This window comes from Strongylocentrotus purpuratus, unplaced genomic scaffold (assembly GCF_000002235.5).
Source record: "Strongylocentrotus purpuratus isolate Spur 01 unplaced genomic scaffold, Spur_5.0 spur5_scaffold_14, whole genome shotgun sequence".
NCBI lineage: Eukaryota > Metazoa > Echinodermata > Echinoidea > Camarodonta > Strongylocentrotidae > Strongylocentrotus > Strongylocentrotus purpuratus.
Window position 1 is genome coordinate 1945169 of NW_022145599.1, and position 15509 is coordinate 1960677.

A 15509-nucleotide genomic window follows, 5' to 3' on the forward strand; every position below is an offset into this window, starting at 1 on the left:
CAAATTTCTTTAAATTTAATATCTAGACCTTAATCCCTCTTCCTCCTCGCCATTTTATATTCTTTGGTCACATGCGTTTATATTTTGTCTTTTTCGAAACTTTTTTGCTTAGCAAATGAAAATATATATCGATCTTTTTCGTTTAATTTGTTAGAATATTTTTCAACCTACATACCGTGTGAGTCAAAAAAGGTTTACACCTAGAAAATTGCTAATTATTTTAAAAATCATCAATGAACAGTAAATTATTATACATCTTATGAAAGAGTGTGTTATCCCAAATCCTTTGTATCATTTTTGTGTGGTATGTGCTCACGCTTGGATAAACAGGAGGCATTGTTTGCGAGAGTGCAAAATTCGACTTGCGCCAAAGTGATGCCTACAGTACGTATTATCTTGGGATTAGCGGAGTGAGAGAACGAATTGAATGTATCAAATGAAATTCATTGCATATGCTTTTTGCAGAATTTAAGTCACGCTCATACACTCACACGCGCACAAATGTTCGTTGATATTCGATATTTGTTAGGGATGTTATTTGGATTTGCAAAGACCAAATTATTACCCAAATCCCAATTGTTTTATTCAAACATCAAACAATGCCTCCTGATCATCCAAGCGTGAACACACAACACACAACACACAACACAACATGATTCTGTATAAAAACACTCTTTCATAAGATGTATAATAATATAATGTTACTGTTCATATATGATTTTTAAAATAATAAGCAATTTTCTAGGTGTAAACTTTTTTTGACCCACACTGTACATACATGCTAACATTTGAAAATCAGAAATCTGTACAAATTATGCTATTTTCAAAAAAAAGAGGAACAATCCTAACTCTCCTATTCAATGCTACAGACAAATTTGTACAGGAAGAGGAACACCTGCATTAAAATGATAATTATCTTCTCCCAAAAAGAGGAATGTTTCTCTTTAATCTGAACAGTTGGCATGTATGCACTGTATACCGGCAACTTTTAACTAAAACATCCTAGTAAATCTTGTTGGAAATTGTCGGTAAACTTGTGTCCGACTTGTCTGCCTATTTGGGTCGACATGCGCAACTTTCCAAATAAACTGCGACAAACCTGATTTAAAGCAATCTTGTCACCTTTTCTGTTTCTCAGCATATTTTCCGCTTTCATCGACAGCTCTCCTACTCTCTCTTTCTCTTCCTCCTTCTCCTCTTAAATTGTAGTGTTTTTACTTTCTCTCCTTGTCTTTCTACTTCGCTTTATCCTCTTTCTTACTTTGTCTCCACCTTTACTCCCTTTATTTTCCTTTCCATACTTTACCTATACATTTCACGTGTTTGATTTGTCCATTTATCAGTTATTATCAACTCTGCCTCTTTATAATATAGCAAAGGGGAAGAGAAGGTAGAACTATCAATCACACCAATATGCAATGACATTCAGATCTACTAGAGCAGGAAGAGAGAGTAGCAAATGAAAATGCAGAGATAAAGAAAAGAAAAAGTTAGAGAAGAGAGAGAAGGTGATGGGTAAGAAGAAAGGCAGGAGAGATCGAATGAGAAAAGGAACAGAAAGAAAAAGAAAAGTGGGGGAAGACAGTGAGAGAGAGAGAGAGATAGATAAAAAGAGGGGGGGGGGGGCGTTGAGAGAGGAACTGATCTCTTATTGAGAAGAAAGACGTTCATGTCTAAATACAAGTATGAAATATTGATGTGACGTATGGACCACCTCCATTTTTGAAGTATTTCATCAATTGATGCAATGGAGGAAAAGAACATTACAAAATGAAGGGGGGGGGGGGGGGCAGAATAAAGAAAGAGAAGGTAGGAGGGGAGAGACGGGTAAGAGTAATTTGGTAAAGAAGCATTACAGAAGCTGTGTAGAAATACTAATAATACTAGTTTACCAAACACAGAATTGAAGGAAAATGTTTGTAACAGGTTCATGTAGCCAATAGGTTTCGTATCATTTATTAAATATGCTTATATGTATAAAAATATGAAAAAGGAAAATACAATGTACAAAAACTGATTTTACATAATAGTAAAAATTATAATCACTAAGTCCACTTCATTATATTATGCACATTAACAATAACAAAAATGCCTACAATACATAGAAATTAAATTGGTTATCTAAAACTACATGTACGTACTTGGAAACTAAATTGGATACCATCACATTGCTATTCAAGTCAAACTGTAGCACCAAAAGCAGTCTTAATATACAATATAAGAAGAGTGGAATGTTGAATGTAAGAAACTGATTGTTTTCTACATTCACTACTATCTGCATATGTACTGACTAGTTTGTAATTATTGCTGAATGAATAATTAAAATCAGGTCCACAATCCGAATTTATTCGAATGACAGTGTATGTTGCTGGCTATCTCATAATCAAACCCCTTCACAGGATGCATATGCTAAGCATTAATCCCATTGTTCAAGAAAAATTAGTGTTGAAGATTCCATGAACCTTTTATTGTATTTTATAAAATTAGTCATCCATAACGAAATATATACTGGCTTAATAAATAAAATGAAATACATTTATTTATCTACAAGTACTGAGTTGAATATTTACATTTTTAATTGAAAATTGAATGAAGCCAGAAATCCCCACTTTCCCACCAAGAATTATTCTTCGGAAATCACCTTGCACATTCTGACATTTTTTTTATCCACCTGTACATATAAGTGAAATTTAATGATAAACAACAGAAATACACAAAAGACAATATTGTTTCATCCAAAGTCCTTTAAATACTGTGCTTCTGTTTTAAATCTTTACTATCTTAAAGATTATAATATGAGATAAACCAAGATAAGATACAATAAGTTATGATTTCAATATATTAAACTCATCCCTAAAATAAGAAATTAGGATGAACATCATAGCATTAACAACGCACAGTTACATAGAAAAGTATAGAGTAAAGGTACAAAATAATTTGAAAATGACAGAACTTCTAACTTAGATAAATACTTTGAAACTGAACGAATAAATGAGAACAACATATTATGTACAATGCATTATGACAAAGACACGTGAAAACAATATATTAAAACAACAAAAATAAAAGATAAACATGAGCAAGGACAGTTAAAGACAGTTGAAAAACAGCTGAAATATTTGAAAAGATTTGCATTCAATAGAACTGTATAGAGATAAAACAATTAACACAAAATAACTTGCAGCTCGTCTAAAAAACTTGTCTGAGTTGAATAAAAAGAAATTTGGTATTGAATATTGTTAAAAAGATATTTGGCCTTTCAACGATGTCAAATTATATTTCTGACATCAAAATTTCCAAATAGATCATGCATATTAATTCTTCTGACTCATAACTTTTCCGTCCATAAATATAAATGCACATATGTATGATTTTCTTAAAGTATTGGATACTTTGATATATCATACTTTTCATCTACTGTATTGCTCTAAATAATACCACAACGAGATTGTGATCTTTCATTACTGGATTCGTTCGGTGTCACCTACTATCATCAACTACATCCCTTCTCATGTGTCGTATTGCATATCTCAGGTAACTAGTTCCAGTAAGCTGCTGTTAAACAAAAGACTTTTCGCCTGGTCTTGTGCATAGACAGCCCAGAACAACAACAAATATAACGATGAGCACAACAAGAATACAGATGACCGCTATCCACCAAGGCTCTATCAGCAGCTCTGATGCTGTATCATCATTGGTCTGGGATCCAGTATCAGGGTTGCCAGTATCTGCAAACTTAGAACTCGAAGGTGCTGCAGAGAAACAAATTGTAAAAGAAAGTTTGCTTTATTGTAGTTATGAAGATATCCGCATTTGTAAAACGCTGATAAGGGTTTCTGAAAGAAATGTCATGAGAACTGATGGGCAACAAATAAAAGCACTCGGCCATTCTAAATTATATTTCATGGCAAGATGTGTAGTAGTATCCCCTAATATTCCAAGGCATTTGAAGAGGATCTAAGTGAGAACTACAAATGTATGACCTCTTTTGTAATTATGCAGCAAGCTCTTAGATTAACTTCAATTTGAGAAACAAAACTGGATATAAAGGAATCCAGATTGATATAATGTTGACACACACATTATGGTAATTTAGTGTCTTAAAGGGGGTGTAGCATGACGAGACTACGTGTCTTTCCCGCAGCCAATCAGGTATAATACGACTAAAGATGATGCAACCGCAGTATGCACGTGCGTGCAACATACGCGCAACTGAAGCGTGAGGAGAACTTTCAAAAGAAAAGTTTGTTGCGTAATCCAGAAGCGAAAGGTATACGCTGAATGTGCCCTGATACTATTCAACATGCTCTTTTTGTAACATATACAAAATTGTACATTTTTACCAAAATGTTCGAAAATTTGTAGTTTGAACTTGTATCCTTTAGTGATAATACTAACAGATTATCTACACAATTATACTGTGAATAGTTTAATACTGTAAAATATAGCAATTAAAAATATTGTTGTAGTTTTTTTTTAGACACCCCATATACATAAAACGAGATATACTGTATGATTACAAAATGTAATGCCCTGATGGAATTTTTGTTATGAAAAGAACATAATCCCACATGACATGACTAGGCATCTTTTGATATATAACCAAAACATAGATACTTTTTTAATGTTGAAGTTTGTGTTTTGAAAGAATTAAGTTTACACACTATAGCCTTGGGCTCCAATACACACAGTCAATGTGGTTATCAACATTTTTTCCGGATGAAAATATTTAAAAACACACACAAAGAAATTAATGCATTTCTCCAGTAGGACCATGCTTTTATTCGTCTGCAAATCAACTTCATGTTAATTATCAAATTTACCAATTTATATGGTTAATGGATAAATGGTAGAAATGGTGGTTGTAAGAACTAAAAACTTATTGCACCAAAGACATACATGGTCTTATAATTTGGATGGGGAAAAAAAGTCAATTTCTGATGAAGACAGTGTTATCACACCCATTTTATTCCACACATAGGATTTTTTTACTTTTATGAACAGATAACATTTAGACACTTGATAATTACATGGTTGGTTGAACAATTTTGCCTGAAATTAATTACATGGACCTAATTTCTGCATTAACATATATTTTTTTCTCCTTGCGATGTGGTAAGCTTAAGAGATAAATTTAGGTCTGAGTAAAATGAGACTCCTTGACGTGTTGTTACATGTATCTGCCCAATATAACATCAGTATAATCAGGAGGGTTAGTAGAGTCAGGGAATACAAGTCTTTAATTCCATCAAGTACCAAACACTATGAACATGACAGACAAAGAAAGCGGACAAAATATACAGTTCCTCCGGTAGACAAAGGAACATCCCTTCACTGCTATTATGTAAAAATGTGTAGAACAGGTGTCACATGCATATTCACCTGTTCTACACATTTTTTCATAATAGCAGTGAAGGGATGTTCCTTTATCTACCTGAGGAACTGTATATTTTGTCCGCTTTCTTTGTCTGTCATATTCATAGTGAAACTTGCAAATGTGTTAAATGCACTTTGTAATGTAATTTATATAAAAAGAGGAAAGGCTGCCAGTTATCACTTACACCTGCATTAATTTGACATCACATATATAATGATAAACATTGTGAATGATACTGGGTATAAAATGTAATAATCACTATGAACATAACAGACAAATAAAGCGGACAAAATATACAGTTTCTCATTCTACCCTCAACAATTGATATGGTAGACAAAGGAACATCCCTTCACTGCTATTATGTAAACATGTGTAGAATAGGTGAATATGCATGTGACACCTGTTTCACAGATTTTTACATAATAGCAGTGAAGGGATGTTCCTTTTTCTACCACAGCAATTGTTGAGGGTAGAATGAGGAACTGTATATTTTGTCCGCTTTCTTTGTCCACCATGTTCATAGTGAAAGCTTGGTTTGGAATTAAAGCACCCCCTTTTTCACGTAATAAAGACAAATATTGTAAAACAAATCCTGATAGGGTAGATAACTTTATCATACCTTTATCACGATCTTCCACATCTACCAGCCTTTCAAAACCTATAGTCAACGGGTTAATTTACCAAACGTTAGATTCAATGCAGAGACAGTTGCCAGGAAACAGGGAAAAGGTTTAAACATGGGGGGAGGAGGAGGAGGAAGTGGGTGCATGGCAGCTAGGGTGTCATTTACTTCTCGTTTAATTTACAATGATTTCCCCGATTACCAAATTCAAATGATTTTTGGATTATTCAACCTTTCTTGATCAATATTACAGAAGACACAGATGGTACAACTAAATTTGTTCTCTGGAGAGTGTATTTATCTCTATTTTTAAAGATGTATTAGCTGTTTGATCAGAAGGATTTAACATAAAAAGCTTTAAATTTGCCATGCTTTCTCTATGTCTTTAAATGTTTTCAAGCAAATCTATGTTATATGCATAAACTTATATTCATAATACTAATCAAGTAAAGAAAGGTCTTATGGACAAGTTTACATGAAAATATTAAACATAATTTCTGTTTTTTGTATTCTAAAAGTTGTGATGTATTATTTTCCCTTCATTTTCTTATCTTTTTATTTTTTTAAAAACAGTTCTGCCAATCAAGGTGTTATCTGAACCAATCTTCAGGTAGAATACATGATAATTACACCATAAATAAGAAGCAACAAGCGTATATATATTCACACACACAAAAAAAGTTTTGCATGCATATATTTAAAAATAAAATATTGCCAAAGAATGGAACTAGGCTGGACTAGCACTCGTGCTAAACTTCCCATTAGCAACTTTACCTTAATATTAGTAATACACATATTTATGTGTATAACATGTACATCAAAGAGTATGCAGATCTATGTGTAAATATAGTTTTAAAACTATTACTGTTCAATCAACATTACTCTTCTGTTATGTATTCATGTATCATTATTCTTCGCACTGTATGATTGTTCTAATACTGAGAATATTGAGATGTGGTGTTGTTCATGAATTTAAATTAAAATTAGAAATTATTACGAAACAACAGCTTGGAAAGCAGCATATATAGCTTGAAATGCAGTTGCTTCCAATGTGACCCTGCACCAGTATCAATCAAAAAAACTTACTCTGATTTATAGTTATGGTAGATTGAAATTAGACAAGTAGCCAGGTTTTACCAAGAAATTACAACTACCAAAGAATCTAAAATCAGACATGTTCTTTCGAACACCTGGGTAGTCATTATTAGTTTGATGGCCATCTTCCATTAAATAAAAAAGAAACTCCTACCTTAGTGCCTGTAGTTCCTAATCTCATTTTCATGAATCTTTATTGTGGTATAAATATCATGACCGAAAACATGCAATAGTTAATAATTTCCAGAAATAGGCTTACCTCTGTCACAATTTGTACCGGAGTATCCATTGGAACAGTAACATCTGTAGCTTCCAAGTGTATTAAAGCATGAACCATCATTCTTACATGGGCTCTCTCCACACTCATTAATGTCTATGGAATACAAACAAACAAAGTGAAATTCTCATGAATTTGCTTTGAACTATAAATCTACAATAGCAGAATACACTCACAGATTTGTATGAAATAAAATCATGATTGCTATAGATTCTGCTTTTTCACACATTCAGTCGGGTTCAATCACTTAACATTTTACAGCAAAACCCTCTAAAACAAATTTAATGTATCATATAAATCTCAAAAGTTGCGATCATTTCAACCTGTTTATGTGGTATACTGTACGTTGGGAAAAAAAACCCATAGTACTTTCAATGCAATCTTAGTCTTATAAATACTTTCCTTTTTTTTTTAATCAAATGGTTCTATTCACTGGAATCAGTGATGTAATTGCGGGTATTCGACACCAACAACAAACTTCTCCACTATCATGCTGTCTGAAAGGCATTTTAACGTACCTAAATTGCAATTGGTGCCAGTCCAACCGGGATTACATGCGCAACGATATTCTCCTTCTCCGATGTTCATGCATGTTCCAAACTTGCAAGGCCTGGCGTCACAAGGATCGACTTCAATTTCTATAAAAATGAAAGAATATGCAAAGAATAATTTAAAATGACTTTCTTTTGTTAATGTTGATGTGGGACAGGAAAAGGGCTTTACAGTGTTTCATTTAAAAGGAGTATTTTCATTCAATCCTTACCCATTATGCCCAATACATGTATGAAATTCATTCATAGTGAATTATCATTGTGTTTGCACTTCTTTTTTGCCCTCTGAATATAAAAAAGAATGGCATTTCAGGCTATCATCACAGCAAAAGAAAAATGCTACAACAAATACGGTGTAATTATTTAAAGTACGTGTAAATACTTGCACAGAAAATCTGAAAAATGTTTGATAAAACTGACCGTACACATAAGGTCATCATTAATAGCAAAAGGAAGAGGCTCAAAGATTCAAAGTAATTGCATGCTTTACCTTGTTCACATCTTGATCCAGTATAGCCGGGTGAACAAAAGCATTCATATTCAAAGTTGCTCACATCGACACAGGTTGCTCCATTCAGACACGGGTCACTAGAACATGAACTCCCTGGTGCATAAAGGAACAAAACATGGCATTATTATCAGGTTACTTGTAATAATATAATAACATGTCTATTTATATGGTACAGCTACATCATACTTTACTGCGCTTAATACAAAGTATTAGATTATCATCTGCCTGAAGCTGAGTCGCCATATGATAAAGCACTAAAGTATTCAAGGAGTTTCTTCCTACCGGGCATTTATTTACTTCACCTGGGTGTAGAGTGGCAAATGTAGATTAATGTCTTGCTAAAGGACATTAGTGCCACCGAAGCACTTGAACCACAAACCATGTGACCCACAGTCCAGTGACATATCCATGAGACCACAACACCACTTGTACAATGGATTTATACTATAGTGAGGCCTAAAAAAAAGATGTTGCATTGCCCTTTGCGACCGACCCAAAAATCTCTAAATCTACGGTTGGCTTTATGTTTTTTCTTCTGTTTTTTAGAAAAAAAATGTATTAAAGCATTCAAAACTGAAAAATATCAGCACAAAGAGGGAGAAAAAAAAGAAAGATTTCCAACCGACCAACCCATGTTTGGCACCTAAAGGGCAATACAACATCTTTTTTGGGGCTTTATTAGACTCTTTATTAATTTCAAAATAAAATGACTGATTCTAGGATAACTACCCTCCAAAATTACCCATGGGCAACTACCCCTTAATAAGTAGAGGAAGCAGTCACTAGGATTATCGTTTGCAGAAAATTACCCCCAGTAGGGGGAGGAGAGAGGTAATCACAAAATATAGGGATGGTGGTCTTTGTAGATAGTTGACCGGGGTCAAGTTATCTGGGATGTATTGTCTGGCATAAATTTACCATGGGGTTAGGTGTGAAGGGGATTAGTTTTATGGAGGGAAGGGGAGTTGATTGTCCACATAGATACTTGTCCAGGGGTGATACTAAAATTTATACAAAATTACTCAAATGCATAGATAAATATTACTTAAAATAATATATGATATGTTATAGGGCGCATATCCATCATGCAAAGTGCTCATGGTGCTCCAATATTACCCCCACTCTGCTAGGATACCGATTTTGGCGCTCACGTCATTCACGGAATACCCTCCTACCAGTACCAATTTAACACCAGGGCAGAGAGTAGCAAATGTAGATTAATGCCTTGCCAAAGGAAACTAGTGCTGCACTGGTGTTTTAACCACTCAAACACGACACATCTACTATTACATTGAGATTCATTTTCAGCAATTCATGCTTACCAAATTGGCAGAGTTCCCCAAAGAATCCATCCATGCATATACAGATATATGCAGTGAAGCCATCTTGTACACAGGTAGCTCCATTGAAGCAGAGATTATCTGCGCATGGATCAGGTGGTGCTGTAAAGAGGACAAAGGAAAATAAAACAAGTTACGAAAGTAATTCATCACTGCAGAAATACTTCTTGAAACAGGGCCCTGTCTTATAAAGAGTAGCGATTGCTGATACAAATCATTTGCAAGTTCTCCAATCAATCTCAAGTCTCCTATATCTTATGTATCAATCGCAAATAAGTTGCAATTAATATCAATTCTTAAATACACGCTATATTAATACTGAGAATTTTTCAGAAGCATTACATAATGAAGACATGTAATAACAACAGCATCTATTTATATGCAGAATCACTCATTATTGACCATAACACTTTTGTTTTCACTTGGGAACTTGGGAACTAAAAACAAATCAGCCGGCAGATTTTACCTATTTGACAGTGAACACCGGTAAAGCCATTAACACAGACACAGATGTATCCATTGATGTCATCAATACACTGGCCTCCATTCAAACAAGGATTGCTGTTGCACTCTTGGATATCTGGCAAAGGAATATGAGCAGGGGTAATTGTAAGATTACATGTAGCATGGATTACAACTTATGCATTGACAGTCTATTATAAAGCTAAATCTTACAAATACCAATATGCAGCAACATTTACCAACAGTTTTCGTAAATTGCTCACATATATTTTTTTCTCATCAAATTGAAGTATTAAGTTTATTTTAAGAATAAGAATTCTGAAACATTTTTTAATGCACACAGATGTAAATTTGAAAAAGTACTCTTCTTTGTAGTAGATAAGGGAAACTTTTAAAGTTTTTATATGATTAAAAAGATAGAAAATCTTCAAACGTGCATTAATGATGTAGATTCTACATGTATGAATTACAAATGTATTGCATTAAAATCATATGAAATATACAAAACCGAGCTACATGTAATTCAAGAGGGAAACTTTTGATGGAATGGAGAGAGAAAGTGAGAGAGGAAGGGGGGGGGGGGGCAGGGACATCAAGATGGTGGAAAATGATAAGGAGTGATATATTCCTTACTTATTTCACAGTAAGTTCCTGTATATCCTGCGTTACATTGACAGGTGTACTGGCTTCCTTGGCTGACACATAGAGCTCCATTCTGACATGGGGCGGTGGCACAGGCATCAGGCATCACTGAAATCAAACAGGCAAACATGATCAGTTATTATCATTCTTTGTTTCGAGATTGAATTGGTAACACGCATACCAAGACAAAGGGGAAAGAAATACATGTACTTCACTTTTCTGTTTATTAAAGGTGAATTCATAGAACTGGTTTTGAACGACAGTATGAAAAAGTTATGTTGCTCCCATTCTTCTTTAGATAAAAGGGAGAAACATCAAGTTAAACTGAATGAAAAAATAAAATATACATGTACATGTAATACAAATATGTGCCATCTATACAAACATGTATGTACACTCTCCAATATTGCAAATATTTTCAAATATGTGTGCACTTTTGCTTGATGATATCTATGCATTCAGACTCAAATGAAACAATCAATGTTTAAACATACTAGCTCATATAGTTTTCTATGAATTGAATGTGGCACACACCGTCTGCAGATACATTTTTATTGAGATACATATGTAGTCTACATATGATTGCAGAGCTACACCTTGTATGATCATCAAAGGAAGTATATACAGCTTAAAAATGAATTATTTATACCCTTGTGAATTTTGTGTTTTCAGTGTCTTTAAAGCCCCACTGCACTAGTTTGGCTAGGAGGGATTTGACCTCCCTGTATGATCACTGACAGGTGGTTATCTCATCCAATCAACTTTCAATTAACATAGGGGGATCGTGGGGACTAATGGTCATCAATTAGGCATTTTTTGCTATATAGAGGGTGCAAGTAGCTATAAGTAGTGCAGTGGGCCTTTAACAACTCAAGAATGAAAGGTAGACTGGTTAAATCAAGGGCTTTTGTTTATTACTTTTAGATATAAGCTTTACATGTCAGAATCTCAAGAAACATAAATCAGGACAAACTAATTTTTCACATACTTTACAAATTACAAAACTTGGTAAGGGTATGTAGAATTTAGTTGCTTACTGTATCACAAAGACGTAACTCCATTTTGACCATTTTGAGAAAAAGGGGTTTATGTGTCACTGAGCACTTGGGCCTTAAGGAGTCAAGTCTATGTTTCACTAGCCATTGACTTCAATTGGGTGTTGGGTGGAGTTCAGTCTTTGTGTATCCTGGAAAGCCCACATTTTCTGAACATTTTGATATCTCATACTCATTTGGGCAAAATATGGAGTTACATCTTTGTGTGACTGACCCCTCGATAACGTATACTTACCCTCTTCACAGTATCTGCCTTGGAAGCCTGGTGCACAGTTACATAGATAGCTGGTCCCACTTGCCTCACAAGTGGCGCCATTCTCGCACTGATCATAGTCACATGGATTTGCACCTGAATCACAATAGAAAGGTAGGTAGGTTCATAAATGACATTTAACACAAATAGCACTTCTATATCATCTGGTGGATAAAGTAATTGCCATAGCAATTTTTTTTACCAAATTGAGATTTTTTTTTCTTCCCAAAATCAGGTGTTTTATATAAGAGCCAATATGTATGTGAGGCCTTGCTTCCATTTCCAATCTCAAAATGTAATCAAAATATGAAGTGCCTGAATCAAGTTACACAGAAACCAAACAGAAAATACTTTTCTTCTCCTTCTCTTAAGTATAACGATCACTTCGACAATTTCATTCATGTGATGATATGATACATGTATTCCAATATTAACATATCCAGCACTAGATATTTGGGGGTAGAAATGACAGAAAAAAGAGGTGGCAAAAATGGCACAGTAAAGAGAAAAGGTGCAATTTTTAACTTAAGAAAATTGCACTAAATTGATTACATTGTTTCCATCAACATGTATAGATTTAATATGATTTAAAATAAAGAATTCATTCAATCTGACAAACAAGGGTAAATCATATTCACCAATATATGAAAGCTAGGCAAGTGGGAGGGGGCATGCAGGAGAAATGCACTTACCAACAGGGATCTCATTCTCACAAAGGGTTCCATACCACCCAGCTATGCAATAGCACATGAAATCATTGATGCCATTGCCAGTCTGGGTACAGTCTGAGCCATGGAGACAGGGGAAACCATTACAGTTGTCTATTACAGGAAGTAAACAAAACAAGTCATGAGTTACAAGTAGCTATGTTATCAATAAGATTGTAGCAAAACAAAATGTTTATAGAATTTGCCTTTAATTTTGAATTGACAACAGAAAAGTATTAGATTTTGCTCCTACTGCAGAATTCAACTTATTCAATTTAATCTCAAAAGCAGTGCTATAGTGGTTGTCTAGACACGGCAGGGGGAGAGGGAGGTCACTGATATTCTTTGATCCTTGAACATACTCACAATGCCTAAATTAGAGGTGTATTCACAGAATGTTTGTATCGTCTAACAATCTTTTCTTTCTTCTCCATCTTCCTTTGTTTTACATGTCACTCTAAAAACTTGCATCATCATGGAGACCAAGCAATACACCTTATCTCGCATTTAGAGATCCTAATATTTGACCAATGAGAAAAAATGTGAATCCCATGACAAGTTGTACTTACATGCCAATGCCTCATCCATGATCTTGATTGAGAAGCCCCTGGCTGTGAAATCACCTGTCTCTTCTCCAGAAGTGAATACAACCCACAAACCAGTTGACGTGGAGTCAAAGTTGGATGGGATGGTGCTTCCTGAGGCACGTACCACCAAAGAATTTCGGTCATTGGGGTCCTGTCCGTTGCCAGCCTCAAGGAAGTCCAATCCCTCGCGGGTACTGAAGTCTGTGAAGATCAGACGCATCCTAAGTGGCTCAGAGATCCGGCGCATCCTACGTGGCTCAGAGATCCTGATCAGCCAGCGACAGAAGCGACGGCTGCTGTATTCATTGGGGTAGTTTGGAGAGAATATCTCATATGCTCCATTCACCGGAATGTCGACCGACTGGATGCAATCGTTTTCTGTATGGAAATGGCAGAAAAAGTAGGGTATTGCATGCTGGAAATTGTATATATTGTTATGATAGGTATGTTCATTTTAATGTTTTGACAATGAAACAGTGCCTTTTTCAGAGCATTTAAACAGAAAGGTGTATTTGCTGTTAATGTTTTATATCAAATAAAAACATGTATAAATTGTGATCAATTTCCAAATAGTTCAAGTTACCCCTGATTTAACTTGTATTCTTATCCCCAACTGTATTATTCATAGTTCCTAAAAAAACAAGGAACACCAAGCTTACCTTCCTCACATCTCAGCCCAGTGAATCCGTTGGGACACACACAAAAGAACTGATTGATAAGGTTCTGGCACATGGCACCGTTCTCACATGGGTTTGATGCACATTCATTGATATCTGGTCATCAAAAAAAGGAAAAAACATATATGATCAATTTGGAATTAAAAAGTATACATCTTTCGTCAAAAGACGAATAGCTTCACATTAAGGAACAATTATAATGTAGCGCCTTGAGTAATACTACATCAGAGAGTGTCCTTTAGAATACTCATTATTGCTGATATCGTGCTATTTTCTATATACATGAATTGGAAGGTGTCAGAAAGAATGTGACAAAAGACAATGAAACGTTTCCAAGAATTTGCCTGAAGCAGAATCTGTTACAAAAAAACACATAGACATAACAGAGTTTTTAATCAGAAAAAAGAAATGAATGGAAAGTCACCATGGACCGTTTTGACATACCTGTCTCACAGAATGTACCTTCATAGCCTGGTACACACATACACATGAAGCCATTGATCATGTCTATGCACGTGGCTCCATTCAAACAAGGATTGTTTGCACACTCATCAATATCTGGAAATAACCCAAGAGAATGACATGAGAAAATGTTTAGAGTAATCCCACACTTGTATGCTCTATGATTTATTCCAGCTTTATTTATTGCAGAAGGTGTTGTACAAGCAAACATGAAAGACACTCCTTAAAATCCTTAAGTGAACATTACAGGTAAACAGAGATCAGGGCAATTTGAGGGATTTTCAATTAATATGTTTTTCAATCGATTTTTTTTTTTACACAGTTATTCCCATTTAGGAAAGAAAAATGATTAAATAACACTGATTGGTATTCAGGTGGTATGAGGCTACACTGCCTAAGTATAATCTTTGTCAATATTCTAACATGTACAAAAAAGAATGCCTTACAAAAATGGCCTATTGGTAGATGCAAAGAGATGGGTTTATTATAACTCTACTTCATCTGTGTTGATAAAAGAGCATATCTTACCAGTCTCACAGTTAGATCCTGTATATCCTGGTGCACAGATGCAAGTATGACTATTGACATCATCCATACACGTACCTCCATTCAGACAAGGATCGCTACCACACTCATTGTTATCTAGCAATTGAAAGTGATATATTGACACAAATAATCGCTGTAAGCTCATACTTTCAAATTTTAGAAGAAAAAAAAATTGTTAATGAACTGCAGTTCTCGAAACAGAAAATACAAATCTTGCTAATTAAAGACAGCTTTTAATTGACAACAATATTCATAACTCTATATCACTCTAGTTTAAACAAAATTGAAGAGAAATACATTTCACAACCAATATTGCTAAAAAATAAAGGTCAAAATGCATGAAAG

At 34.6% G+C, this 15509-nt stretch overlaps 1 protein-coding gene across 1 annotated transcript in view; it reads right to left on the reverse strand.

Annotated features, from left to right (window-relative positions):
• Positions 1-1927: 1927 nt before the first annotated feature.
• Positions 1928-15509, reverse strand: part of LOC576169 — a 193001-nt gene continuing 179419 nt past the window's right edge. Inside the window, exons 233-246 of the mRNA XM_030984926.1 lie at positions 15147-15260; positions 14601-14714; positions 14139-14252; positions 13462-13857; positions 12878-13006; positions 12168-12281; positions 10869-10985; positions 10240-10353; positions 9756-9875; positions 8413-8526; positions 7890-8009; positions 7354-7467; positions 5997-6035; positions 1928-3752 (exon numbers count right to left, since the gene is read on the reverse strand). Coding sequence (XP_030840786.1) covers positions 3559-3752; positions 5997-6035; positions 7354-7467; positions 7890-8009; positions 8413-8526; positions 9756-9875; positions 10240-10353; positions 10869-10985; positions 12168-12281; positions 12878-13006; positions 13462-13857; positions 14139-14252; positions 14601-14714; positions 15147-15260 — 1913 coding nt within the window. The 3' untranslated portion in view covers positions 1928-3558. The remainder of the gene's footprint in view (positions 3753-5996; positions 6036-7353; positions 7468-7889; positions 8010-8412; positions 8527-9755; positions 9876-10239; positions 10354-10868; positions 10986-12167; positions 12282-12877; positions 13007-13461; positions 13858-14138; positions 14253-14600; positions 14715-15146; positions 15261-15509) is intronic.